General features: G+C 37.8%; 1 protein-coding gene and 1 pseudogene across 2 annotated transcripts; both read left to right on the top strand.

Annotated features, from left to right (window-relative positions):
- Positions 1-848: 848 nt before the first annotated feature.
- On the top strand, positions 849-19890 carry LOC111347499 (uncharacterized). The gene is made up of 9 exons (XM_088760827.1): positions 849-2478; positions 7648-7713; positions 8203-8256; positions 9064-9228; positions 9857-9934; positions 11718-11785; positions 12141-12257; positions 12688-18811; positions 19159-19890. Exons 1-8 carry the CDS (start codon positions 2466-2468, stop codon positions 18802-18804), a joined length of 6678 nt encoding a protein of 2225 aa, XP_088616953.1. The 5' UTR covers positions 849-2465; the 3' UTR covers positions 18805-18811; positions 19159-19890.
- Positions 19891-22800: 2910 nt separating this feature from the next.
- LOC148729764 (DELTA-stichotoxin-Hcr4a pseudogene) lies at positions 22801-25017 on the top strand (annotated as a pseudogene). The gene is made up of 2 exons (XR_016001838.1): positions 22801-23010; positions 24040-25017. The product of XR_016001838.1 is annotated as a DELTA-stichotoxin-Hcr4a pseudogene (transcript).
- The last annotated feature ends 1642 nt before the right edge of the window (positions 25018-26659 follow it).

The following is a 26659-nucleotide window of genomic DNA, read 5'->3' on the forward strand; positions in this document are numbered from 1 at the left end:
GTCTTAAAATGAATGAAATACGTTCAAAAGTAAACGAAATCGTTATTTAGTTGTTAGCACGTTTGAAAACACAGTTTGATCAAGAAAACAAAAATAAACAATTGGCAAAAAAAATGCGCACGTTCTAATTCTAGTGAGCAGCCTTATCGACAACGGCAACTAAGTTTCCCGAGAAAGAAAGGAAAAGAAAAAAGGGAAAAATAAAAAAGAACTCCCACACACATTCGAATTTTACTGAGCCGTTCTGTCACAAAGCACAGATCGAGACTGACGAGAGTTAAAATTAGTTTTGAAAGATTTTGTAAACTATTGGAGCCTTAGGGTGGTAATTTTGGTTAGACTGCGGTTGAGTTTCAGTTTCTTCGGCTAATGTGTCACAACCAAATGATAGTGTGAAATACAAAGAGCTGCCAGCGGAAAATCACGAAAACCACTTGGACATAGGATAAGGGAGTAAATTAGACCAGAATTACGTTAACTGCAAAAGCTAGAACGCTTGCGAAAAAACAAAACAAAACAAATTAAAGCAGTGCAGAGCATGTAAAAAAACTAAAGGTTGGAATTAATATATTGTCTTACAAATACAGCTGACTATGAGATCATGGCGTGACGTTATGATGTTTCTTTTCCCTTTCAAAAATCATTGATAATTTTTAGAATGATTTCTTTTCGTCTTCTGTCTTCCTGGGACTTTGAACTCCGTTCCTCAAAAGGTTTGAATCCACTTCCTTTAGATTGAGCCATACCCGGTACTGATTGTTAGGGCTGTTAGTTTTAAAATAATTTGGTCATCACCTTTGTTGGCTCAGGCGGCAAAGCAAGTTACGTATCAGCATTTTAGCTAAGTATTCCGTTCATTAGAGGAAGTGTTTTTTTTTTTTTTTGTTATTGTAATAATGAAGCATTGCACAAGTTTCGAAGATAAACCACCTCCTGAGCGCGTGAGTTTTCCGAGTCGCGGACGTAGTTAATTTCCCTTTGTTTTCCCCGTCCACGAATCAAATTATTAGGGAAAAACGAGCTACGGGAAAAGCAGCTACGTCACGGCATGAGGCATTTTCACCAAGACAGAGTTCCCAAAGGGCGTGCGGTAACCTTCACTTCGGATGCTGGTTTTTTGTTATGTGATTTTTTTTCTTTATGTTTTCACTCGTTAAATACACGAATAAAAGAAAAGATTCACCTTGCACAAGAAACTGAATACATGACGCAGCAATTAAATTTAACATTTTCTTTTGCATCATAGCAATCAGGGATCACTTTTAGGAAAATATTTGTTTCTGCCTACTTATGTCATCCGGTCTCGACCTTTCGTCTTACATTGCTTTAAATAGTTTTTTCTTTTTGTGACTCATAAGGAAAACATAAGTAATTTTTTTCACCTGTAACTCCTGATAAGGTTCAGATTCGGGGCTAAGCTATCATGTTAGTAATTTTTCTTATCATCGATTTTGATGACTCTGACGAAAATACAAATGAAATCAAATCAAAATAGAATTTTCATCCGAATCAACACATGCTTCAATCAAATTATGGACTATGGCATTCAGAAAAAATCGCTGTTTAGCACGCGTAACTCGATCCAATGTTCAAACTGACTCACATGATTGTATTTTGACAATTTTTTGTCATTCGGAACAGCATCAAATGAATGAAATACGTCCAAAGGTAAACGAAATCGTTATTTAGTTGTTAACATGTTTGAACGAACAGTTTGATCAAAACAAAGGATGAAAAATGATATTTTCCCAAGAAAATCAAAATAAATATTTGGCAAAAAAGCGCACGTTCTAATTTTAATAAGCGGCCCTTTCGACTACGCCAGATGAATTTCCCTAGTCGAAAATAAAAAAAAATTGGCAAAAAATAAAAAACAACTGCTACACACATCCGTTCTGTCACAAGGCGCACAGATCGAGGCTAAGGAGAGTTAAAATTTATTTTGAAAGATTTTGTAAACTGTTGGAGCCTTAGGCTGGTAAATATGGTTAGATTGCGGTTGAATTTCAGTTTCTTCGGCTAATGTGTCACAACCAAATAATAATATGAAATACAATGAGCTGCCGGCGGAAAATCACGAAAACCAATGGGACATAGGATAAGGGAGTAAATTAGAACAGAAATACTTTAATTGCAAAAGTTAGAACGCTTGCAAAAAAAAAGTAAGAGAAAAACAAAACACGCAGAGCATGTAAAAAAACTAAAGGTTGAAATAAATATATTTTCTTACAAATATAGTTGACTATGAGATCATGGCGTGACGTTATGATGTTTCCTTTTCCATTTCAAAAATTATCTTTTATTTTTAGAAGAGTTTCTTTTCACTTTCAGTCGTCGTGGGACTTATAAGGCTTGAATTCGCCTGCGTTAGATTAAGCCATTCCCGGTTCTGATTGCGAGAGCAGTCGGTTTTAAAATAATTTGGTCATCCCCTTTGATTCAGGCGGCAAGGCAAGTTCAAGCTTATGGGCATTTTAGGTGAGTATTCTGTTCATTAGAGGAATTTTAGTATTATTATTGTTATTATTATTATTATTATTATTATTATTATTATTATTATTATTATTACTCTTGTAAAAATGAATCACTGCACAAGTTTCGAACACGTACCACCTCCTGAGCGGGTGGGTTTTACAAGTCGTGGACGTAGTAATTTCCCTTTGATTTCACCGTCCATGAATCAAATCAGTACGGCAAAACGAGGTACAGGAAAAGCAGCTACGTCACGACATGGGGCATTCGTACCAAGACAGAGTTCCCAACGGGCGCGCGGTACCTTTTTCCGCGGAGTCTCGCACCCTTCGTTCACTTCGGATGCCGGTTTTTTTGTGACGTGATTTTTTTTTTTTTATAACTCATTTAAATATACAAAAAAACTCATATTGCTTCAAATTGTTTTTTCTCCTTGTTATTCATAAGGAAATCGTAAGTAATTTTTTTTTTTACCTGTAACTCTTAATAAGGTTCAGATTCGGGGCTAAGCTATCATGTTAATAATTTTTCTTATAATCGAATTTGATGACTCTGACGAAAATACAAAATCAAAACAAAATAGAGTTTTCATCCGAATCAACACGTGCTCCATTCAAATTATGAACCATAGCATTCATAAAAATCGCTGTTCAGCCCGCGTAACTCGATCCAATTTTCAAACTGACTCACATGATTGTATTTTGACAATTTTTTGTCATTCGGAACAGCATCAAATAAATGAAATGCGTCCAATTTTAATGAGCGGCCCTATCGACTACGGCAAATAGATTTTTCGAGAAAAAAATTTGAAAAAACTGACAATAAATAAAAAAGAACTGCCACACACACCCGAATTTTACTGAGCCGTTCTGTCACAAAGCACAGATCGGGACTGAGTGAGAGTTAAATTAAAATTAATTTTGAAAGATTTTGTAAACTGTTGGAGCCTTAGGCTGGTAAACTGATTTGGTTAGATAGCGGTTGAGTTTCAGTTTCTTCGGCTAATGTGTCACAACCAAATAATAATGTGTATTGCAATGAGCTGCCGGAGGAAAATCACGAAAACCACTTGGACATAGGATAAGGGAGAATATTAGACCAGAGATACTTTAAATGCAAGAGTTAGAAAGCTTGCGAAGAAAAAAAAAGAAAAACAAAAATATGCAGAGCATGTAAAAAAACTGAAGGTTGAAGTAGATATACTGTCTTACAAACATAGTTGACTATGAGATCATGGCGTGACGTTATGACGTTTCCTTTTCCCTTTCAAAAATCATTGATCATTTTTAGAACAGTTTCTTTTCGTCTTTTGTAGTCCTGGGACTTTGAACTCCGTTCCTTATAGGATTTGAATTCGCTTGCTTTAGATTGAGCCATTCCTGGTTCTGATTATGAGGACAGTTAGTTTTAATATAATTTGGTCATCACGTTTGGCTCAGGCGGCAAGGCAAGTTACGTATCGGCATTTTAGGTGAGTGTTCTATTCATTAGAGGAAGTCTTTTTTTTTATTTTGTTTCAATAATGAATCACTGAACAAGTTTCGAAGATATACCACCTCCTGAGCGCGTGAGTTTTGCAAAAGAACTGAATACATGACGCAAGTATTAAATTTAACATTTTCTTTTACATCTTAGGAATTAGGGATCACTTTTTGGAAAAAAAAATATTTAGCCTACTGATGTCATTCGGCCTCCACCTTTCGTCTTATATTACTTCAAATAGTTTTTTCTTCGTGTGACTCATAAGGAAAACATAAGGAATTTTTTTTTCACTTGTAACTCTTGATAAGGTTCAGATTCGGGACCAAGCAATGATGTTAATAATTTTTCTTATAATCGTTTTTGATGACTCTGACAAAAATACAAACTCAGAACAAAATAGAGTTTTCATCCGAATCAACACGTGCTTCATTCGAATTATGGACCATGGCATTCAGAACAATCGCTGTTCAGCCCGCGCGTAACTCGATCCAATTTTCAAACTGACTCACATGATTGTATTTTGACAATTTCTTGTCATTCGAAACATCTTCAAGTGAATGAAATACGTCCAAAAGTAAAGAAGATCGTTATTTCATTTTTAGCACATTTGAACACACAGTTTGATCAAAATAAAGGATCGAAAATGATATTTTACCAAGAAAATAGAAATAAAGAATTGGCCAAAAAGAAAACGCACGTTCTAATCTTAGTGAGCGGCCCTATCGACTTCGGCATATAAATTTCCCTGGTAGGAAATAAAAAAAAATTGGCAAAAAATAAAGAAGAACTGCCACACACCGAATTTTACTGAGCCGTACTTTCCCCTCAATTGATCAATCACAAAGCGCACAGATCGAGACTGGCGAGAGTTAAAATTAATTTTGAAAGATTTTGTAAACTGTTAGAGCCTCAGGCTGGTAAACTGATTTGGTTAGATTGCGGTTGAGTTTCAGTTTCCTCGGCTACTGAATGTGTCACAACCAAATAACAATGTGAAACTGACAATGAGCTGCCGGCAGAAAATCACGAAAACCACTTGGACATAGAATAAGGGAGAAAGTTAGACCAGAAATACTTTAACTGCAAATGTTAAAACGTTTGCGGAAAGAAAAAAACAAAATATGCAGAGCATGTAAATAAACTAAAGGTTGAAATAAATATATTGTCTTACAAACATAGTTGACTATGAGATCATGGCGTGACGTTATGATGTTTCCTTTTCCATTTCAAAAATCATTGATCATTTTTAGAAGAGTTACTTTTTGCTTTCCGTCGTCTTGGGACTTTGAACTCCGTTCCTTATAATGTTGAATCCGCTCGCGTTAGATTGAGCCATTCCCGGCCCTGGTTGTAACAACAGTCAGTTTTAAAATAATTTGGTCATCACCTTTGACTCAGGCGGCAAGGCAAGTTACTTATCGGCATTCTAAGTGAGCATTCATTTCATGAGAGGAAGCGTTTTTCTTTTATTGTAATAATGAATCACTGTACAAGTTTCTATGACATACCACTTCCTGAGAGCGTGAGTTAGAAGTCACTTTTACAAGTCACAATTTCCCTATGATTTCCCCGTCTATAAATCAAATTAATAGGGAAAAACAAGATTCGGTGGCTGAGATAATAAAGCGAATAGACAAGGGTTGGCTAAATATTCGTTACATTTCTACTATGTGTCATGTGAGTGTGGGAAATTATTTCTAGTCACGCCAAACGGCTTCACATGAATGACAAACGACGAAAGCAAAACAAGGCAATTCGAAATCGCTGTTCAGTCGTTAGTACGTTTGAATAAACTGTTTAAGGCAAAAAAAAGCTCCCAAAAAATTTCCGAAAAACTACCATGAAATGACAAACACGTAAAAGAAATAGCTTTGAATTTTCGCGCGCAGCTCAGTCAAATGAGGTTGTCGAAAGACAATTAGGTTGTAGAAGAGTTTATGGTCAAAGAGAGTGACACTCAAATGAGGAAATTTATATATTTCAAACGAAGGTATACGGTATGTCTTAGATTTTGGCTGGATTCTTGATTTTAGTACTTTCTTTGATACAAACTGTTTATATTTTAACTGGTAATTCCGCCGAGAATGTCAAAAATAAACGGTGTTCGTCCGGCTCTTTGACCCTTTTCTGAATTGGTATCGTGCGCGCCAACCCAATTGACCTTTATGGTTCTACATTGTTTGTACACCGTCCGGGTACTTCGATGCAAAGTTGCGACGTGATTTACATGTTTGTATGTGTTGCGTCATCTTTTAATGGCAAATGCTTTTGCCGTTTCGTCAAGTATTTTCAAATTGGACAAATTTAATCTCTTGGTATCTGCTCTGTAGTCAATGTTAGATCTTATAACACAGTGCTTTCTGTCTTCACGAGTACGAAACTGGATTGAGAGGACTGCGTTCATTGGACACCATCAGTCTAATGATAGATGCAACAACCCGGCAATAACACAGTATTCATTCTAAATTGGTATTCTCCTAGCTGTCTGATTTTCATTAAAACAAAGAAAAAAGTACTCTGTATTAATTGTCTTATTTTGGAACTCTGAGGCCACTTTCGAAAATAATCTTATTTTGAACGACATACCAGATGAAAGGGAAAGAAAAAAAAAATCTCGGCCAGAGTTGTATTCTATCTCATTTTCGATCCAATCTTCTTCAAATAACGGTACATTAAGCTCAAATGTAATCACAATAATTTTCCTGCGTCACTTTGTAACTTTTAACCCCTATATTTTTAAGGCTAACAAATTTGAAAATCATGTAGTGGCAGAGTACTACATTTCACTCTCCTAAATGCGTCATAGAAACCGCACGATTGCACAGAGATACCCCCGAGAAAAATCCCCGTATCCTCGTAGAACTTGAGTCATAATTTATTTATTTATACAAAAAGAGAATGCGATGGAACGTTTGCAAGTCAGTCGTGCACTTTGGCTCATTACCTAATTAACATTCCCTAGAATGGAAACACAACGTGACGATTTTTCACTGAAAATGTATTTATTCATTTCAGGAATCAGAAATCATTAAAAGAGTAATTTCCCATAGAGACGTTGTTGACCTTCCTTTAATTTTTGTTCACGGCTTTTTGAGTCGAGTGGAAGGGGAGTTCAAACTCCTCTTGCGCTTGACGGAGTCTGCAGTCACAGCAGAATAGTTGAACGCTTTTTGATCGAAAGGACACTTATTTCCAAAGTCATTTGTCTTGGTGAAGGCGGCAAAGCGCATCAGGTGGGTTGAATGCAATTGTTTGACGTGGCACGTAACGAAAGTATGCACGGCTTTTTTTTTAAGTATTTGGTTTAGACCGATGGCAATTAAATGCAAAAGGCATCTAGCATACCCAAAATATAGAACATTTATACTCATTCTTTGTAGTTTTCGGGCAAGAAGGTTCAGTTATTGTTTTTAGACCGATCAGCGTATCACTAAAAGAAATCAATTTGTTTCAACCACCATCGAGTCGGTCAAATATAAATTATAAAGCTACTCTGAATTTAAAGAACAATCCCAGGATTTCAAAACAATCTACAAAGTGACCTCTATGTTTTCCACGTATGTTCGATGAATGTAAAACAAGGTTATCGTAGCTATTTTACATCTGTAAAACTAACTGCATAAAGTTGTACTTTGATGTAGTAGTCAGACATAAAACTTTCTCTCTGAGTCCTTTTTTTTTTTCATTTTTCAGTTATGGCGGAGGGATTCACACCAGTAACTGGAGTAAAACTTGATTGTGATGAAAGCACATCTAATGGTAAGAAAGAAGGGCCCTGCTCACAAATTCAACAAATTCGACTGTTTAAATCACGAAATCTTGTACATTTTTTACATGTTGTACAAAGGTGACTTTTCCGTGATTGGATAACCTCATCTTGACACTAAGAGAGTGTTGAAAAGATCCTTTGCTCAGAATTTCCCGGAAACATCGGACAGCAGCAATTCTTGCGTGCGTTTTACTATCTCCGTTTCCCTAGCTAGTTTCGAGCCCCCAATGCAGTTAGTCGGGCTTGCTAAAAGTAGCACCTTGTATATACAGGCGTACGATTATAACCTATCAAATTTTGGTCGTTTGATCAACTTTTTTCAGCTCGATGGGTTTCTGTTTTATTACCATTTTCTATAAGTATGGGGCTACACTGTGACGTTGCGAGTTCCGCCATGAAATCTTAACTATAGAAGCTGATAACTTGAAAAACGATTTGACAGCGGACTAAAATGCTTTTATCATATATGTTAATTGAAGATATGGCAGAGGATTCCGAAGATAAAGAGAGACTCGACGATGCCACTTTGAGAGGTAAGAATTTTCACTCTTTCTCAGTGGTGGCGAGGTAATGAGACTCAAAATGAATCCTGCGGTTCCTACTTCATCAAGTCCAGTCCAACAAACGGCAGCGTTAGTTATTCTTTTATAATTGAAGCCTGCTTTTAATCATTATTAGCCAACCTTCATGAAATTGCTTCCTGCCTGTGGGGTCCTTTAACATGGCCACATTTGATTAACTTTCTCACGAGAGTCGGAATGAAGTGGTATGAAGTCCATAATAAAACGGGGAACCTAAATATTAATTTACGAATTCACTTGTTTTACTCAGAGTCATATTTGCGCCTATTTCATTGTTTCCTCTTTATTGATTAGACACGCCAGTCAGTTTTACGGAGCTTAATTTTTTCAGTTTCAAGAAATTATTCACGGGTGTAAATATTTGTGAAAACTTTAAGAATGAAATGTATATCACCCGCCAATAGAATGAAATAAACAGAAAATACGAGACCGAATAATGGCGTCGTGGATAGCTTGTTGCCATCATGGAGATCATTTAGAGAGAACAAAGAAAGGCTTTAAAGATTTACAGGTCTGCTGCACTTTCCAATTAAGCAGCAGCATTCAAAATTGTCCATATTGTAACCAATTATACTCCTTAGCTGATATTTTGCTTCAGGTCCGTGATTTCGAATGTAGCTACACTAATTTCATTATGATCTGGCAGAACATTTTCCACAGATCTCATTAAAGACGGAGCTCCACAAAATAGAGATCACTCCTTTTTTTTTCGATGACAAGAAATTAAGATATTTTTCCCGAATCTCATTCACTGTTTAGCGAAAGCAAAAGTTTTTCTCGAGAAAGGCAACGAAGCTTACAAACAAGAAAAGGATTACACATGCGCAGTCCATTTTTACACGCAAGGCATTCACGTGGAGTGCAAAGATACCCGACTTATCGCCAAACTATACAGCAACAGGGCAGCAGCTCATTTCCATCTGGGTAAGAATGTTTTTCCTAAATCATTTTTGCTTTCATTTAGGATCTTATGACTGTGTCTCATCGACACTTTGTCTCCAGGACCACATTAACGTATATAGTTTGGTCACAAGGATCACTTTACTAGTTTTTACTGCATTCTTACAAATGGCTGTTTTCTGAACTGAGCAATCAATTTTGTATCATTTCGATTTCCAAGGTCACTGTTTGAATCTGATGAATTTGGGTCCTTGTTTTAGAATAGTAATTATACATAGTAACTAAAATGCTGTCGGAATCCGCCCATATGTAAGAGAGATGGCAGGTCAAGACCAACAGCTGGAAAATCATGGCTTCTTCTTTAATCAATAAGAGGAAAAAGATAGATTGATTAGAAACATCTCAGCCCAAAAAGCTCCATAGGGGAGAGTTTGAACAAAAATCATTATTCTTGCAGTTCAAAAATTTCGTGCCAGCTTTTAAAGAGAACAACATCATTGCAAGCTCTACCCTTTGTAGATTAATATAGGACGGGTAGAGGCGTTGGAAATTGAATATTTATACGGGCTGCTTTGTGAGCTAGCGGTCGACTCTCTCTTTGTAATATTTTTTTAACATTAAACAACGAATTGAATTTCAATTTTTTTCTAAGGAAATTACCGAGAAACACTGGCAGATGCAAAGCTTGCTCTTCTACTGGAGCCAACACTCATAAAAGCTATAGAACGGGGTAGGTTTTTTTCCTAGCTAGTGGCGAGTTGTGTTACTTTAGCTCATGGCATGGTATACTCCCTGTCTAAATGGGCGTATATCCCAGACATCCCCAGACCTTGCTGGAGATTGGAAAGGATAAGAATTTTAGAAAAAAAAGTTATCTCCGAGAAGCGTGCCGCGTGCCGGTACCTGCATGAAATCTATTGGTTAAATCCATGGAATGCTACACGAGCGAATCAAATCAAGGACTCACAAAGCTTTCTCCCAATAAGCATTTTCTCTAGCACTGGAAAAAGCCAGGCTCTATGGTCGGGTCTTTCCGGCAGCATTTCTCAGTTAGTTTCCGCATTCGTCTTTCCGGAATTCAACGGAAGACTGGGGCGGAACTTAACTCGCGAAGCACCCTGGGGCTGTTTTTGAAGACACGAGCCAAAGTGATAAAGAACAACAAGGGGAAATTCTCGTGCTTTGTGCCTCGTTGCACAAATAATTGGCGTAATTCCCCAGATTTGAATTTCCATTCACATCCTCAAGATCCTAAAGTGCTCTCTAAGTATGTCAAGTTGATACGAAACCTTAATCTTAAAATACACTCGTCAAGTACAAAAATATGCGGCAAACATTTTCCGCAAGCACGACGTACCGTCCAAAAGAAAAAGACGAAAACCCTCTCCGACCAAAAGTGTTTGTGTTGAGCTCCACAATGTCGAGGAGTCCAGCGAAACCCTTCGAAAGGAGATTGAACAGCAAAGAAACCCGAAAGATGTGATTGTCCCAGAATTGATGGAATAGAAGACAAAACGATTTTGACGAGATTTACTTGATCTCGGCTTTCTACATTGCCCAATCATAATCTGCTAATGATCTGTCGAAAATTTCCATCCAAGAGGTTTAAAGATAACTAAACAAACAGTGTTGACATGATGCTAAAATACCTTATCACAAGTTCTTCTCTTTTGCCACCAACTTTCGCTCCACGGCAGCTTAACCATCGCTTTAGAACGTTAATGGTACATTGCTCAACAGGTGTATTTAGTTTTGCGCCTGGAATATCATCTTCGTTTAGTAACAGGCTCGTAATATTATCTTTTTCTACCGATAACTCTGTCATGATTAAAATTCGCGGGCTATTCCCGCGTCTCCAAAAACAGCCCCAGGGTGCTTCGCGTGTTAAGTTCCGCCCCAGTCTCCCGTTGAATTCCGGAAAGGGCAATTGGTTGTGGCCTGATCCTCTATTGTTCTCTTGCCTTTATTACGATTCACAGTTATTGATTCATCTCTTCGCGAGTTCATTACGAACAAACATGATGACCATATACATACATACATACATACCAATAATTTATTTAACCTCGAATTTAGAGTAGCTAAAGATAAGCTAGTATCTTAATTAAAGCCTTATATAAACAGCTCCCAGTTGGCTTGTTAGCGCTAGCTTAGTTGGTAGAGCACTGCACTGGTACCGCAGAGTTCATGGGTTCAAACCCCTTACAAGCCTGAAAATTTTTCAGGCCTTATTTTCACTATTGCTTAAGTAGTGTTCAGTACTGCGATGATCGCTTTCGTATTCATTTCTTTGACCGCAGTTCACATACTATACGATTTTCATTTATTCAGCCGGAGAATACTTTTGTTTGGTGGAAGGAAATAATATGATTCTAATTAAAACTGTAACTACACCTTTGACTTCGAAAGCAGTCGAATTTTATATCGCGAAGAGTTGCTGTTATTTTCTTTTTATTAATTTCAACGTTTTTTCACCTGAGTAAACTTACCCTTTGCCAACATTTGCCTTTCAGGAGCCTCTGCTTGCGTAAAACTACAGCTGTTTGAAGAAGCAAAACTCTTGTGTATCGGCGGACGTATGGTATCCTTTAAGAAAACAGAACTAGCCTATAGTTTCCAAGATATTTCTTTGTTCTTTTTATCTTTTTAATATGCCTATTACTTTTTATGTTCTGTTCCCTTCAGTTTTGATCATAAATCAAAGAAAAAATTGCGAACGACTTAGGCTTTAAAATACTCAATTAGACGAGAAAAATCAACCGGCAAGGTATAACTTAGAATCTTGGAGCGCCATCTTGGAATCAGAGCGCCATCTTGAAAATCAGAGCGCCATCTTGGAATCAGAGCGCCATCTTGGAATCAGAGCGCCATCGCTAACCGTCTCCCGAGTAATCCACCCCAGGCTCTCATGTTCTTAAACCTTGACCTTCGTAAAGATTGATTGCAGCAGGAAAAGTTTTGCAGCAATTTTGACAAAATGTGCTTGTGAGTCACCTGAGGAGGGATCGCAAGAAAGCGAAGGAAAAATTCATAACTATACTACAGCGATACAGGCGAGTATTGAAAATATTGTATATGGCTTTTTTCCTATCGTAATGCATGTTGATCAAGGCACACGAGGCTAAAACAGAGGAAAAAAAATCCTTACACCAGCTTTCAGTTTCAAAGTTCTATGTGCTTAGTGCTAAGTTTTTTGTTCCACCTCGGTTTTGACTTGCTATACGTAATCAGGTCTGCAAATATTAAAATTTACAAATTGTGATAAAAATTAAATGAGCGATTGATTTACTCAAGTAACCTCAAAGAAAACGGATTGTGTGCTAAGCAGATGGCAACTGCCCAGGGGCTTTACCATTAGAATTGGGAAAGCAACACAACTTTCATAAAACTAACAAACAGGACATCCACCATGTTTACGCGTTTTGCATACTTCTCGCGTTTACCTTGCATGCTGCTCTAAATGATGTTAATTCCTAACCTTAGGTCTTTACAAGCCACCATATTCCCATAGAGTACATTGAGCTACTTCTATCAATTGCTGAAACAACGGGAGACAAAGCTCAAGAAGGTGAATTTCGTAAATTGCTTAGTTACGCTTATAAAAGATTAGGAAAACTTCAAACAGCAATCAAGTATCAAAAACTTTCTCTAAACATCGCAAAAGAAGTAGGAGACAAAGTTAGAGAAGGTAAAACTTATTGCAATCTCGGCAATGCTTATAATGGATTAGGACAATTTAAAAGAGCCATCAGGTATCACGAACTCTCTCTAAACATCGCAAAAGAAGTGGGAAACAAAGAGGTAGAAGGTAAAAGTTATGGAAATCTCGGCACTGCTTATAATGGGTTAGGACAATTTCCAACAGCCATCAAGTATTATGAACTCTTGCTAAACAGAGCAAAAGAAGTGGGAGACAAAGAGGCAGAAAGTAAGGCTTATTGCAATCTCGGCAATGCCTACGATGCAATAGGACAGTTTCAAACAGCCATCAACTATTATGAACTCTTTCTAAACATCGCAAAAGAGGTGGGAGACAAAGAAGCTGAAAGTAAAACTTATTGCAATCTCGGGAACGCCTATGATGAATTAGGACAATTTCAAACAGCCATCAAGTATCATGAACTTTCTCTAAACGTCAACAAAGAAGTAGGAAACAAAGCTGGAGAAGGTAAAAGTTATTGCAATCTCGGCAATGCTTATGGTGGATTAGGACAATTTGAAAGAGCCATCAATTATTATGAACTCTCTCTAAACATCGCAAAAGAAATGGGAGACAAAGACGCTGAAAGTAAAACTTATTGCAATCTCGGCAATGCTTATAATGGATTAGGACAATTTCAAACAGCCATCAAGTATCATGAACTTTCTCTAAACATCGCCAAAGAGGTGGGAAACAAAGCTGGAGAAGGTAAAAGTTATTACAATCTCGGCAATGATTACAATGGATTAGGACAATTTCAAACAGCCATCAAGTATCATGAACTTTCTCTAAACATCGCAAAAGAAATGGGAGACAAAGAAGGAGAAGGTAAAACTTATTGCAATCTCGGAAATGCTTATAATAGATTAGGACAGTTTCAAACAGCCATCAAGTATCATGAACTTTCTCTAAACATCGCAAAAGAAGTGGGAGACAAAGAAGTAGAAGGTAAAAATTATTGCAATCTCGGCAATGCTTATAATGGATTAGGACAATTTCAAAGAGCCATCAAGTATCATGAACTTTCTCTAAACATCGCAAAAGAAGTGGGAGACAAAGAAGTAGAAGGTAAAAATTATTGCAATCTCGGCAATGCTTATAATGGATTAGGACAATTTCAAAGAGCCATCAAGTATCATGAACTTTCTCTAAACATCGACAAAGAAGTGGGAAACAAAGCTGGAGAAGGTAACAGTTATTGCAATCTCGGCAATGCTTATAATGGATTAGGACGATTTCAAACAGCCATCAATTATTATGAACTCTCTCTAAACATCACAAAAAAAGTGGGCGACAAAGAAAGAGAAGGTAAAGATTATTGCAATCTTGGCAATGCTTATAATGGATTAGGACAATTTCAAACAGCCATCAAGTATCATGAACTTTCTCTAAACATCGCCAAAGAAGTGGGAAACAAAGCTGGAGAAGGTAACAGTTATTGCAATCTCGGCAATGCTTATAATGGATTAGGACAATTTCAAACAGCCATCAAGTATCATGAACTTTCTCTAAACATCGAAAAAGAAGTGGGAAACAAAGCTGGAGAAGGTAAAAGTTATTACAATCTCGGCAATGATTACAATGGATTAGGACAATTTCAAACAGCCATCAAGTATTATGAACTTTCTCTAAACATCGCAAAAGAAATGGGAGACAAAGAGGTAGAAGGTAAAAGTTATGGAAATCTCGGCAATGCTTATAATGGATTAGGACAATTTCAAACAGCCATCAAGTATCATGAACTTTCTCTAAACATCGCAAAAGAAGTGGGAGACAAAGAAGTAGAAGGTAAAAATTATTGCAATCTCGGCAATGATTATAATGGATTAGGACAATTTCAAACAGCCATCAAGTATCATGAACTTTCTCTAAACATCGACAAAGAAGTGGGAAACAAAGCTGGAGAAGGTAACAGTTATTGCAATCTCGGCAATGCTTATAATGGATTAGGACGATTTCAAACAGCCATCAATTATTATGAACTCTCTCTAAACATCACAAAAAAAGTGGGCGACAAAGAAGGAGAAGGTAAAGATTATTGCAATCTTGGCAATGCTTATAATGGATTAGGACAATTTCAAACAGCCATCAAGTATCATGAACTTTCTCTAAACATCGCCAAAGAGGTGGGAAACAAAGCTGGAGAAGGTAAAAGTTATTACAATCTCGGCAATGATTACAATGGATTAGGACAATTTCAAACAGCCATCAAGTATCATGAACTTTCTCTAAACATCGCAAAAGAAATGGGAGACAAAGAAGGAGAAGGTAAAACTTATTGCAATCTCGGAAATGCTTATAATAGATTAGGACAGTTTCAAACAGCCATCAAGTATCATGAACTTTCTCTAAACATCGCAAAAGAAGTGGGAGACAAAGAAGTAGAAGGTAAAAATTATTGCAATCTCGGCAATGCTTATAATGGATTAGGACAATTTCAAAGAGCCATCAAGTATCATGAACTTTCTCTAAACATCGCAAAAGAAGTGGGAGACAAAGAAGTAGAAGGTAAAAATTATTGCAATCTCGGCAATGCTTATAATGGATTAGGACAATTTCAAAGAGCCATCAAGTATCATGAACTTTCTCTAAACATCGCAAAAGAAGTGGGAGACAAAGAAGTAGAAGGTAAAAATTATTGCAATCTCGGCAATGATTATAATGGATTAGGACAATTTCAAACAGCCATCAAGTATCATGAACTTTCTCTAAACATCGACAAAGAAGTGGGAAACAAAGCTGGAGAAGGTAACAGTTATTGCAATCTCGGCAATGCTTATAATGGATTAGGACGATTTCAAACAGCCATCAATTATTATGAACTCTCTCTAAACATCACAAAAAAAGTGGGCGACAAAGAAGGAGAAGGTAAAAATTATTGCAATCTCGGCAATGCTTATAATGGATTAGGACAATTTCAAAGAGCCATCAAGTATCATGAACTTTCTCTAAACATCGACAAAGAAGTGGGAAACAAAGCTGGAGAAGGTAACAGTTATTGCAATCTCGGCAATGCTTATAATGGATTAGGACAATTTCAAACAGCCATCAACTATTATGAACTCTTGCTAAACTGCGCGAAAGAAGTGGGAGACAAAGAGGCAGAAAGTAAAACTTATTGCTATCTCGGCAATGCCTATGATGCATTAGGACAATTTCAAACAGCCATCAAGTATCATGAACTTTCTCTAAACATCGGCAAAGAAGTAGGAAACAAAGCTGGAGAAGGTAGAAGTTATTACAATCTCGGCAATGCTTATAGTAGATTAGGACAATTTCAAACAGCCATCAAGTATTATGAACTTTCTCTAAACATCGACAAAGCAGTGGGAAACAAAGCTGGAGAAGGTAAAAGTTATTGCAATCTCGGCAGTGCCTATAATGGATTAGGACAATTTAAAACAGCCATCGATTATTGTGAACGCTCTCTAAACATCGCAAAAGAGGTGGGAAGCAAAGAGGTAGAAGGTAAAAGTTATGGAAATCTCGGCAATGTTTATAATGGATTAGGACAATTTCAAACAGCCATCAATTATTGTGAACTCTCTCTAAACATCGCAAAAGAACTGGGAGACAAAGAGGTAGAAGGTAAAACGTATTGCAATCTCGGCAATGCCTATGATGCATTAGGACAATTTCAAACAGCCATCAATTATTGTGAACGCTCTGTAAACATCGCAAAAGCAGTGGGAAACAAAGAGGTAGAAGGTGAAAGTTATGGAAATCTAGGAAAAGCTTATGGTGGACTAGGACAATTTCAAACAGCCATCAAGTATCATGAACTTTCTCTAAACATCGCAAAAGAAGTGGGAGACAAAAAGTTAGAAAGTGAAAGTTATGGCGATCTCGGCAATGCTTATGATGGATTAGGACAATTTCAAACAGCCATCGAGTATCATGAACTTTCTCTAAACATCAAAAAAGAAGTGGGAAACAAAGCTGGAGAAGGTAAAAATTATTGCAATCTCGGCATTGCTTTTAATAGTTTAGGACAATTTCAAACAGCCATCAATTATTTTGAACTCTCTCTAAACCTCGCAAAAGAAGTTGGAGACAAAGAGGTGGAAGGTAATAGTTATTGCAATCTCGGCATTGCTTATAATAGATTAGGACAATTTCAAACAGCCATCGAGTATTATGAACTTTCTCTGAACATCTACAAAGAAGTGGGAAACAGAGCTGCAGAAGGTAAAGCGTATGGCAATCTCGGCATTGCTTATAATAGATTAGGACAATTTCAAACAGCCATCGAGTATTATGAACTTTCTCTGAACATCCACAAAGAAGTGGGAAACAGAGCTGGAGAAGGTATGGCTAACTGCAATCTTGGCTTATCAAATTTTTCTTTAGGATACTCTGAAACAGCTGTCGAGTACTTAGTACGCGCTTCAAATATTACTAAAGAAGTAGGAGATAAACTTTCAGCAGCTAAATCATTACATGGTCTTGGTGAAAGCCTGTATACCAGAGGAAATCTCCATGAGGCGTTCAATTGCTTTCACTCTAGTTTACATATGCTTCACGAGATCAGAGCGGGTTTTCAATCTAAAGAGGAGTGGACGATTAGCTTCCGTAATTCGAATGTAGATGTGTATACTTCACTGTCGAAGCTACACCTAAAACTGGATGAAGTGGTTCCCGCTCTTCACATCGCTGAACAAGGTCGTGCAGAAGCTCTGAGAAATCTCCTGGAATTAAAATATGGGTATGAAGAAGAACAATGCCAGTCATTATCTCCACAGAAATCTGCCAGTCTCCCCCTAAGTTGCCTTCCACCAAATACAATCTTTACAGCCATTTACAATGGAAGTATTCTCTACTGGGTTATTCAGAATGGCAAAGAAGTGACATTGAGAAAAAAACCAATTAATAATTATATTTCGAAGGAGGAGGTAACCATTTTCATCGAGACTGTTCTCGGAAAACTTGGAATAAAAGTTCATGTCAAAGATGAAGACCGTTCGTACCTTGAGGCGTGTGATAAAAGAGGCAAAAACTATTTTCTTTTCAGCAATCCTTCTCAGGAAGATATACTGAGGAAACTTTACGAGATCATCATTGCGCCAATTGAAGATCTCATGGATGGAAATGAGATCTGCTTGGCTCCCGAAGGTCCATTGTGCTTGGTCCCCTACGCTGCATTACTGGACTCCGAGTCAAAATATCTCTGCGACTCTCTCCGAATCCGAATGATTCCATCCCTGACCGCTTTGAAATTGATCAATGATTGCCCAGCAGACTTCCACTGTAAGACGGGCGCGCTGCTCGTTGGTGATCCATATTTGGGTGAAGTTCTTTACAAGAATAGGAAGCTGCCTGAGTTACAAGGCGCAAGAGAAGAAGTCAAGATGATTGGAGAAATGCTAAGAATTGATCCTCTTGTTGGAGAAAACGCGACAAAAATGGAAGTGATGAGGCGACTCTCCTCCGTCACCTTAGTGCACATTGCAGCGCATGGTCGATTAGGATCAGGTGAGATCTTTTTGGCGCCAAACCCCACACGGAAAAATAAACAACCAGAAGAGACAGATTACTTACTGACCATGAAAGATGTGTCACAAGCTAAGCTACGAGCAAGACTGGTCGTGCTTAGTTGCTGTCACAGCGCAACGGGGAAAATAATGGCTGAGGGTGTGGTTGGCATCGCGAGAGCTTTCTTGGGTGCTGGTGCTCGCTCCGTGTTGGTGTCACTGTGGGCGATTGGTGACGAGGCTACTCAGGAGTTCATGAAACATTTCTATGGAGAGCTTTTACATGGACAGAAGGCCAGTGAAAGTCTACATCGAGCCATGGAATGCATGAGAAAGTCTGAAAAGTACAAGGACATGATGTTTTGGGCCCAATTCGTCCTTCTTGGTGATGATGTGACACTGGAGTTAACCAAAGATGACATCGCCTAACTTCGCAGTAAGCGAACTCTGACTTAAAATTATTGCTATTATGATAAAGACTGAGATTATCACACAGAAGTGTATGCTTTCATTTCATGATTCTACAAATAAACAGAGGAGGCGTTCCTGGAAAGGGACTGTCTTGAGATCAAGCATCGCCATCTCAGAATTAAAACGAATTTTTTTCATCAATCGAGCTCTCTTGTAGTTAATATCTAGTCAGCTTTTGCCAATAAACCTAAAGATGTAGAGATGAAAACGAATTTAATGCTAATAATACCTGTTTTTACTGAGTAAGTAGAAATTATCATGACACTTGCGTAATGCCTTTAAAATTGGTGGCTCTTTTATCTTTTCTTGTAGATTCAGACCAGGACCAGTTCAGCATGGTTGACCCATTTGACTGCGCGTTGCATCCACTTCCTTGACGAAATATTTTGAGTTATCTTCAGAAGAAAGACTCGACGACTATAGTGCTGACAGATTAGTGCTACTTAAATGAAAGACTGCCAGTGTTAAAAGAAAAGCGTGTGTAGGAAAGGAGAATTCAACTGACAGTCCTAAGAAGTTAATAGACATTCCTAAAAATGATAGCGTCGCTTTGGTTAATAATGAGGTGATTTTTCAGAAAAACGTACGGTATTTACGCAATTTCTAGCGTGTTCGTTTCGAAACGAGATTTTTGATAGTCTGATTTCAGTTTTTTATATTACTGATGACGACTGAAGAGCCATTCTTCGCAAGAATCAGCTAAACTGTGTTTGAAATTTTTGACTCTCATGCCAATTGAAATATTTCATACAGTTAGGTATGGAAACATGTTAAAAATGGCTTAATCATTTTTGTTTTTTATGTTTCAACGCTGAATAAGCGTTCTGCCATAGATACAAAAAGTCAGGATGATTACGGTAATTAAATGATCATTTTAACAACCTATGGCATTCTTGTGACGATCAAGTTACGAGTCTTCATCCACCCTTTTAACAATTATTTTTTTTATTCGACCGGAGCTGATCTTATTTCTATAATTTCCCAACTTGGAAATACATATTATTTTGTACAAATTTCCAAAGTCAAGTTTTCCTTTTCCTTAAACTCGTCCAACGTTTTCCCTTCACCTCCCTGGTTCAAACTAAAACAACATTAGCCTCGGGCGTCAGTGATTACACAACGTGTCGTGCGTCTTGCTCGCTTTAAGACGAAAAACACCTTTCTATATTTCTCTACCGAGCTCAAAACTTACCATCTTTCTTATTCTCCACAAAACATGACGTCATCGACATCGCTGATCCCAACGGTATGCAGGACCCGTGCCATATATGAACTTCGTTATGGGCCTTGCTCATTAGGGAGTCTCCGTGTGGCTCAGTCAGGGGTTCAGCATCAGAGCGCGGAAGGTCGATTTCTCATAGGGACTCGGAAATTTTTTCATAGTCCCACACTCGCTTCAAAACGTAAAAATCTTTCTTAATTTTTTTAAACCAAGCTCAAAACTTACCAGAAAACAAAAAATGCCATGACAACCGATCTATTTAGCTCTATCTGCTATGTATTTCATGCCTATGAACTGCCGTTCTATTTGTTCTTGATACGATGACAACATGCCGGCTTGGCCACTGTGAAAAGAATGAGAGCGAGAAGCGGGGGGAAGGAGGGAAAGGCTGTGCAAGTGGTAAGCCTAGCAGTTAATACTTGTGAGGGAACCAGGATATTACCAACTGGATCGTGCATCAAGGTTAAGTCCACCAGAGGCATACCAAGCTCATGTCTCGAGGAAAAGCGAGATATAATTTCATGAAAGCGTCACGCGTTGTGTGACGCGGTGTTAATTTACGGTAGGAACCGTTGAGAATTGGATGCGTTATACGGAATAGTGTGAGGAACGAGATATGGTCGATTTACAACACTAAATATTCGCAAATATTTTACATTTTACTCGTAAGATCGATAAAACGTTTTGGGCTTGTCATGATCGCTTTTCCTCGAGACGTGAGCTTGGGACGCCAGTGTGTCCACATGTCATGATACGCCTGCCAAGCGTGCAAAAAATATGCGCAAGCAACTTGATAACTTGTCTTAAGCTTCTTTTCCTGCGACTCGACATGTTTGCGAAAAAAGAATCCCAGCACGTGAGAAATGACTCAATCTTTCACCGTGTTCCTTTTTACTCGTTTATGCGGATGTAGTGTATTGAGAACACAGTCAAAGTACTTGCACTAATGTTAGTGATATTACTGTAAGATTACTGAGTGATGTGAAAGTACTGTTACTAAGTAAGACTATTGTACCAGCTTATAAGATACTTGATCAACGAATAAAGACAGAATAATAGTAAGCAATTGAAAAGTGTGTATCTCCACTAAATGAATACACAACAGCGGAGTTCCATTTTATCAACCACTGCTGAGCTTGAAAACCCTTTTATTCATTGGCTATCGCTCGAACCGTCAGTTTCAGAAAATCTCTACCGCGGCCATTTTACATTTTGAACTCATTTGATGAAACCAAGTTATTAAGTAGTTTTCAATATGCAAATATAATATCTTGAACAAAGGAAAAACTGACGTAAAGAGTTTCTGAAGCTGACATTACGAGCGTTAACCCTAACGTTCGTAATGTCAGATTTAGAAACGCTCTATGGTGGCCACTTCACAAGATCAATTCAATCGATAAAAGCAAGTCATTACGTAATTATTTCTACGCAACAGTAATATCTTGAACAAAGTGCAGCAAAAAAGTTGAAAATATGTATTATTTGTTTTAAATGATTCTGCCGAGTGCAGAGCCGAACTGCGACTTGAAAAGGCAAGATCAACGCCAGACTACACTTAAAAAAACTCGGTAGATACCTAAATGAATAGACTTGAATAGATCTGGTTGTCACACTTCGGCAACCGAAAACAATTCAGCCTATAGCAAGATACATCTAAATATTTTATTTAAGATTTACTCTGATTGTTTTGCACCAATTTTGCAAAATAATGATTACGTACGACTTTTGAGTGTCTCACTGAGCTCTACTCAGCTGCAGAGGAATATTCATAGAATGTTGTTCCTTCCGCCCACAAACGTCAAAAAAGAATTTTTTTGTCATCTTCAGCTAACAAGAAAAGTAACTGAATTCTTTTAAAAACAAAATAGCTAGAAAGTCTCCAGCAGCTTGTTCCATGTGGATCTAGGTAAATGTTTACCAAACACCAGTTGAACTATCTTTTGTGTGTAAACAACAATCTCCTAATCACTTCATTTTCGTATATGATAATATGGTTAGTTAATTAAAGTCTTCTTGTACTCTTTCGATAAATTTTACAACCTCCATTTACATAAAAAAAAAAAGCAAAGTTGTTGTCAGCGGGTAGCCTAGTTTCGGTTTGTTGAATAAGGAAATCAAACCAAATCCTTCTCGATTCTTCGTGTATTAAATAAGCTGGCTCTACTCCAGTGGGTATCAGTCCACTTCCAAATGCTGCAAAACTGCATATGATATCAAAAAATTGCTTCCGAAAACAGAACAATAAGAAAAACTCACTGGTGCCCTTTAAAAGAAATGAAAATTACCTTGATGAGATGAAACAAACATCAAGAAGAGAGGAAACAAAGATGGTTCCGCTGTTAAACCGCGGCACTTATTAAATATATGTTAGTGTTTTCCATAAGAACAATGTAAAATATAGGGGGAGGGGGAGGGGGGTGAAGTCATTGATGAACTTTAAAAGTTTGTCGAAATGTTTCCAGGGTAGAAATAAAAACCGGGGGAAATTCTATAGGAATACTTCGAAGGCCTAATTTCTCTCAGATAACTCAACTATTTTATCATGCACGGGTGCCCAGCAACATTCAAAGCAATGTTATTTTTTTACGCTTTACCGCACCAATTCAATGGAGAGTTCAAGGTTATGAAGAACGAAAATAACGCAGCTGTTTGTTCCGCAATGCCTGGGGCAAGGTAACTTTGCAGAACACTTTTATATGACGTCTTAGAGTAACCATTCAATTGAATTGTTCAGGAAAGGTAGGAATGTTGTTCCTTCCGCTTCACAATAACTCAACGTTTTATAATCTTCCGTTAAAATCAAGTAGAAAACCTTTCAAACTGGATCCAAACAGCTTTATCACGTGATTGAGCATGACATTATATAAGTGAACAATTCCATGATAATCGTCAATTGCGCTCGCTGACAGCTTTGGGTTAGATCTTTCGTCCTTTCTTTAAAGGTGAGTATCTATGAGCTTGAAAGATAATATTGATCGTTGTTACATGATAAGTTTTATCGAGTTAACAGACTTACGGTTTTCAAGCTTAAGAAAAAGGACGTCTATAACCTGCAGAAAAAGATGGTTCGCCTAAAAATGTAACGACTTGGAATTTCTTTGTTTCTTTTAAAGAAGTGTTGAAACGACTTTGTTTACAAAAACTTCCCGGAAGGTGTTCAAGAACTTGTAGCGGGGCAACTAAAAACTTTTGTAGTTGTCGCGACCGTGGTGACCCTCTGTCGAATAATCTTGTCCGCAATTAATAGTCACTGTATTGTGTCGTAATTCGGTAGCAGAATGTTTCAGAGCCGTTCCGAAGGATCTCGAGACTAGTTAAGTGGTTATTCTTGGTGTTCCATCCGACTGAGACCCTGAACAGCGATCTTTTGGTTACGATTTGCAGAATAAATTTGCGATGTTTCTGTTTCAAACACAGCTAGTCCGACTTGTTTATATATTTTAGTTGTCTATTGCCTTCTGTTTTTCTGTATCACTTCTAATAAGTTCAGCAGGTAGTTCAGGCGATAGTTTCCTTGATTCACGCTTAGCTGCCAACAGACTTATTATCGATTATCTCCCAAAAGACAAACACTACTGAATTATGTCATTTTTGAACAAAAGAACTAAAAATGTCGAATAATCTCTATGAAAATATCAAGGATTCTTCTCTCTCTGCTTTATAATTGAAACTTAGATAGAATCCCATGGACACTGACTCATTAAAGAAACGATAGGGTTACGGGTTGATATTGACTATCGTGTTCTCGCAATTTCTGCTCAATAATGCTTATAGTTGTGTTTATGTGATATAGTTTGACTGTGTGTATGTGTGGTTTAGTATGTGGAGTGTACCGGCCTTATAGTTTATATGTATCTAAATGCAAACTGGCAATTAGTTTCGCTAATCCCGTGTTTATTTGGGTGCCAGTGCCCTTATCTTTATATATATTTTTTTAATTTTCTTTAAAAGGCGAAGTTTGTGTTTTTTAGTTCACAGTGTCTCAAAACAAGGAGAACATGACAGATCCAGTGATACCAGCTGATCAGTTGGGCCAACAAGTTCTGGACGATGTTTTCAAATCAATGCCACCCACAAAGCGGGGAATTGCCATTGGAATCGCCAATGAAACACCTTACAAATGGAGTGGAATGAGTCCCTATTTTCGTTCTGGTAAACCTGGTTCAAATATGATCCCCGAATTCGTGAAAAGCAAGGAAGCAGCTCTGTATACTGCCACAAAACGATGTGGCGAAGCAACAGGAAGTGTAGGGGTGCTTACCTTCTTCATCCCAGAAGACAAAAAGACCGTGGCAGTCATGTTCAGTGTACCATTCGACCGCAATTTGTACAGGAATTGGTGGGATGCTAAAGTTTATCGTGGTAAGAAGGAAGCTGACCACGATATGTATTCTTCTATGTACTACAATCACAACCCTTTCAAAGGGGATGACGGCTGGCATGAGAAACACCTAGATGATGGTTACCGTGTAAAGGGGATCATGACAAGCGCAGGCGAATGTAAACTGGAGGTAAAGATCTTCAAGTCCTCCAAGTGAAACTATTTGAACTTACTTGAATTTGTTTTAAAATCATGAAATAACTGCATTAAGGCGTTATAATTAGTTCTGTTGATGACGTTTCAATTAACATTTTTAGCTACAAAGCTGCTCAGTAATGTGAAGGATTGAATCATTTAAAGGCTCGAGTCAAAGTGTTTCGATCTGATCGAACTAGCAAATAATGGTGCTTTGGTGCGGGTCAGTTATAAGCTTTTGTGTGATATTTTTTTTTTCGTTATGGAATCAAAACCATTTTTATTGTTATATATCTCCGCGTGTTAGTGAGTGAGATACTCGGAATTCGCTCTTTGGCATTTCAGTTTGTTGCATCTTAATGGTAACCCGCTAAGACAAATGTTGTGCGCAATTTTAGCTACAACAGTGCTATTAAAAAACAGTTTAATTTTCTTTGTAGGAGGCGTTGTTTTGCCTAACTAGTGCCGAAATTTTCAAAACTTTATTAGCAACCTGTGGAATATCTCCCCCGCCAATAGTCACAACCAAAGTGGTTACAGTTAGGATCAACTCTCTTTTTAGGTCGTGAAAAAAGTTGTGTGAAGCGTCTATGAATTTTATGAATAAATAAGTGCATAATAGCCTGGAAAGTTGCCTTATACACCTTTGCCATAATGGCGGAAAATCTGATGGAGGTCTGAGACTGGTTATGAATAATTTCACGAAAGCGAGGCCACCCGGGCAACACATGGCGACGCGACTATACAAACTCTCACAATTCCTCGACCTTTTTAACCGAAAATGACATTCCTGGAGCTTCCTTAGAAGATAGAAATCTCTCACAATTCAAGACTGAGGACTTGAGACTATGGTTGAAGGGCAGAGGTGACCCAGCGAAAGGTTTAAAGACAAAAGCAAGCTTGTGACAAGGCTAGTTTCGAGCACAAGATGCGTACTTCGAGGTGTTTTGATTGCTTGAGAAAATTGTCAATTGTGATTACTTACACTTAAATTGACCTAATTTCTTATACTTTAATACATCAAGAGCGGAAAGGTTAAAAACATCATTGATCCTGATTCCAATAATCTTTATTCTAAACGAAAACAACTGCGCTCGGCAAACAACACAAGTTCACACTCCACCGCTAAACGACAAGTTCCCGTCAAATTCTCTGAATTTAGTATGTGGAACTACTCACTTCAGAAGATGCCTCTGTTTACCAGAGCGGAATAAAACAATCATATAACACGCTCTGGGGTCTAGATAATTGTAGATTTCCATTAAAATAGCGTTGTTAGGAAACGAAGTGTGGTAGGACACAGCAGAATTGTCGGCGCGAAATCTTTCAATAGAAAAAGTCTACTTTTTAAACATTCTTCTTTTAAATGCTTTCTATTTCTCTTTAGAGCTCTTCTATTCTCATTTCATACTGTTTCACAAGCGCGACAACACTCTGATCACTCTGAATGCATGCATCCTTCGACTCGACCAAATCGGTCTGAGTTTCAACATCTTTTGTCTTTGCCTAATTTTCGACATTCTTTTCATTAGGTTCTACAGTTGTAATCTGACTCTCTAGCTGTTCATTCGATTTATCATTTACGCTGCTTTCCGAGTGTGCACACCATGAATAAATCCCTGAATGATTGATGAGTAGTTGTTTTACTAGTGAATCTTTGAGGTGGAGGCTTTTTTTGCGCAGCGAAGTACGCCACTGAAATACCGAAGGTACAGCATTGGTTTGAAGGCATATTTTGCCCGCAATACTTTTCTTCAAGTCTTCCATTTTAAAATGGTGCGAGCAGACCATGGTTGAGTCCAAGACTTTGAAGCTTTTTCCTTCCTCTCGACGTATTGCATGAAGCCATTGCTTTCTCGCGAGTTTTTCTTTGGGAAACTTGAAGTAGGATATTTATTAACCGTTTACGTCGCGATTTCCCTTTGTAGTCCATGAAGGAACACAGCAGTGGCATGGCATTGTACATATTAACTTGAGCCTTAGCTATATTAGTAGTCGATTCTTTGAGAAATAAAGCTTTTTGGATCGATTAATAAATTGTGCCAGAAACTTTTTGACAAGCGCTCACAAGTGCA

This window comes from Stylophora pistillata, chromosome 5 (genome assembly GCF_964205215.1).
Source record: "Stylophora pistillata chromosome 5, jaStyPist1.2, whole genome shotgun sequence".
Classification (NCBI taxonomy): domain Eukaryota; kingdom Metazoa; phylum Cnidaria; class Anthozoa; order Scleractinia; family Pocilloporidae; genus Stylophora; species Stylophora pistillata.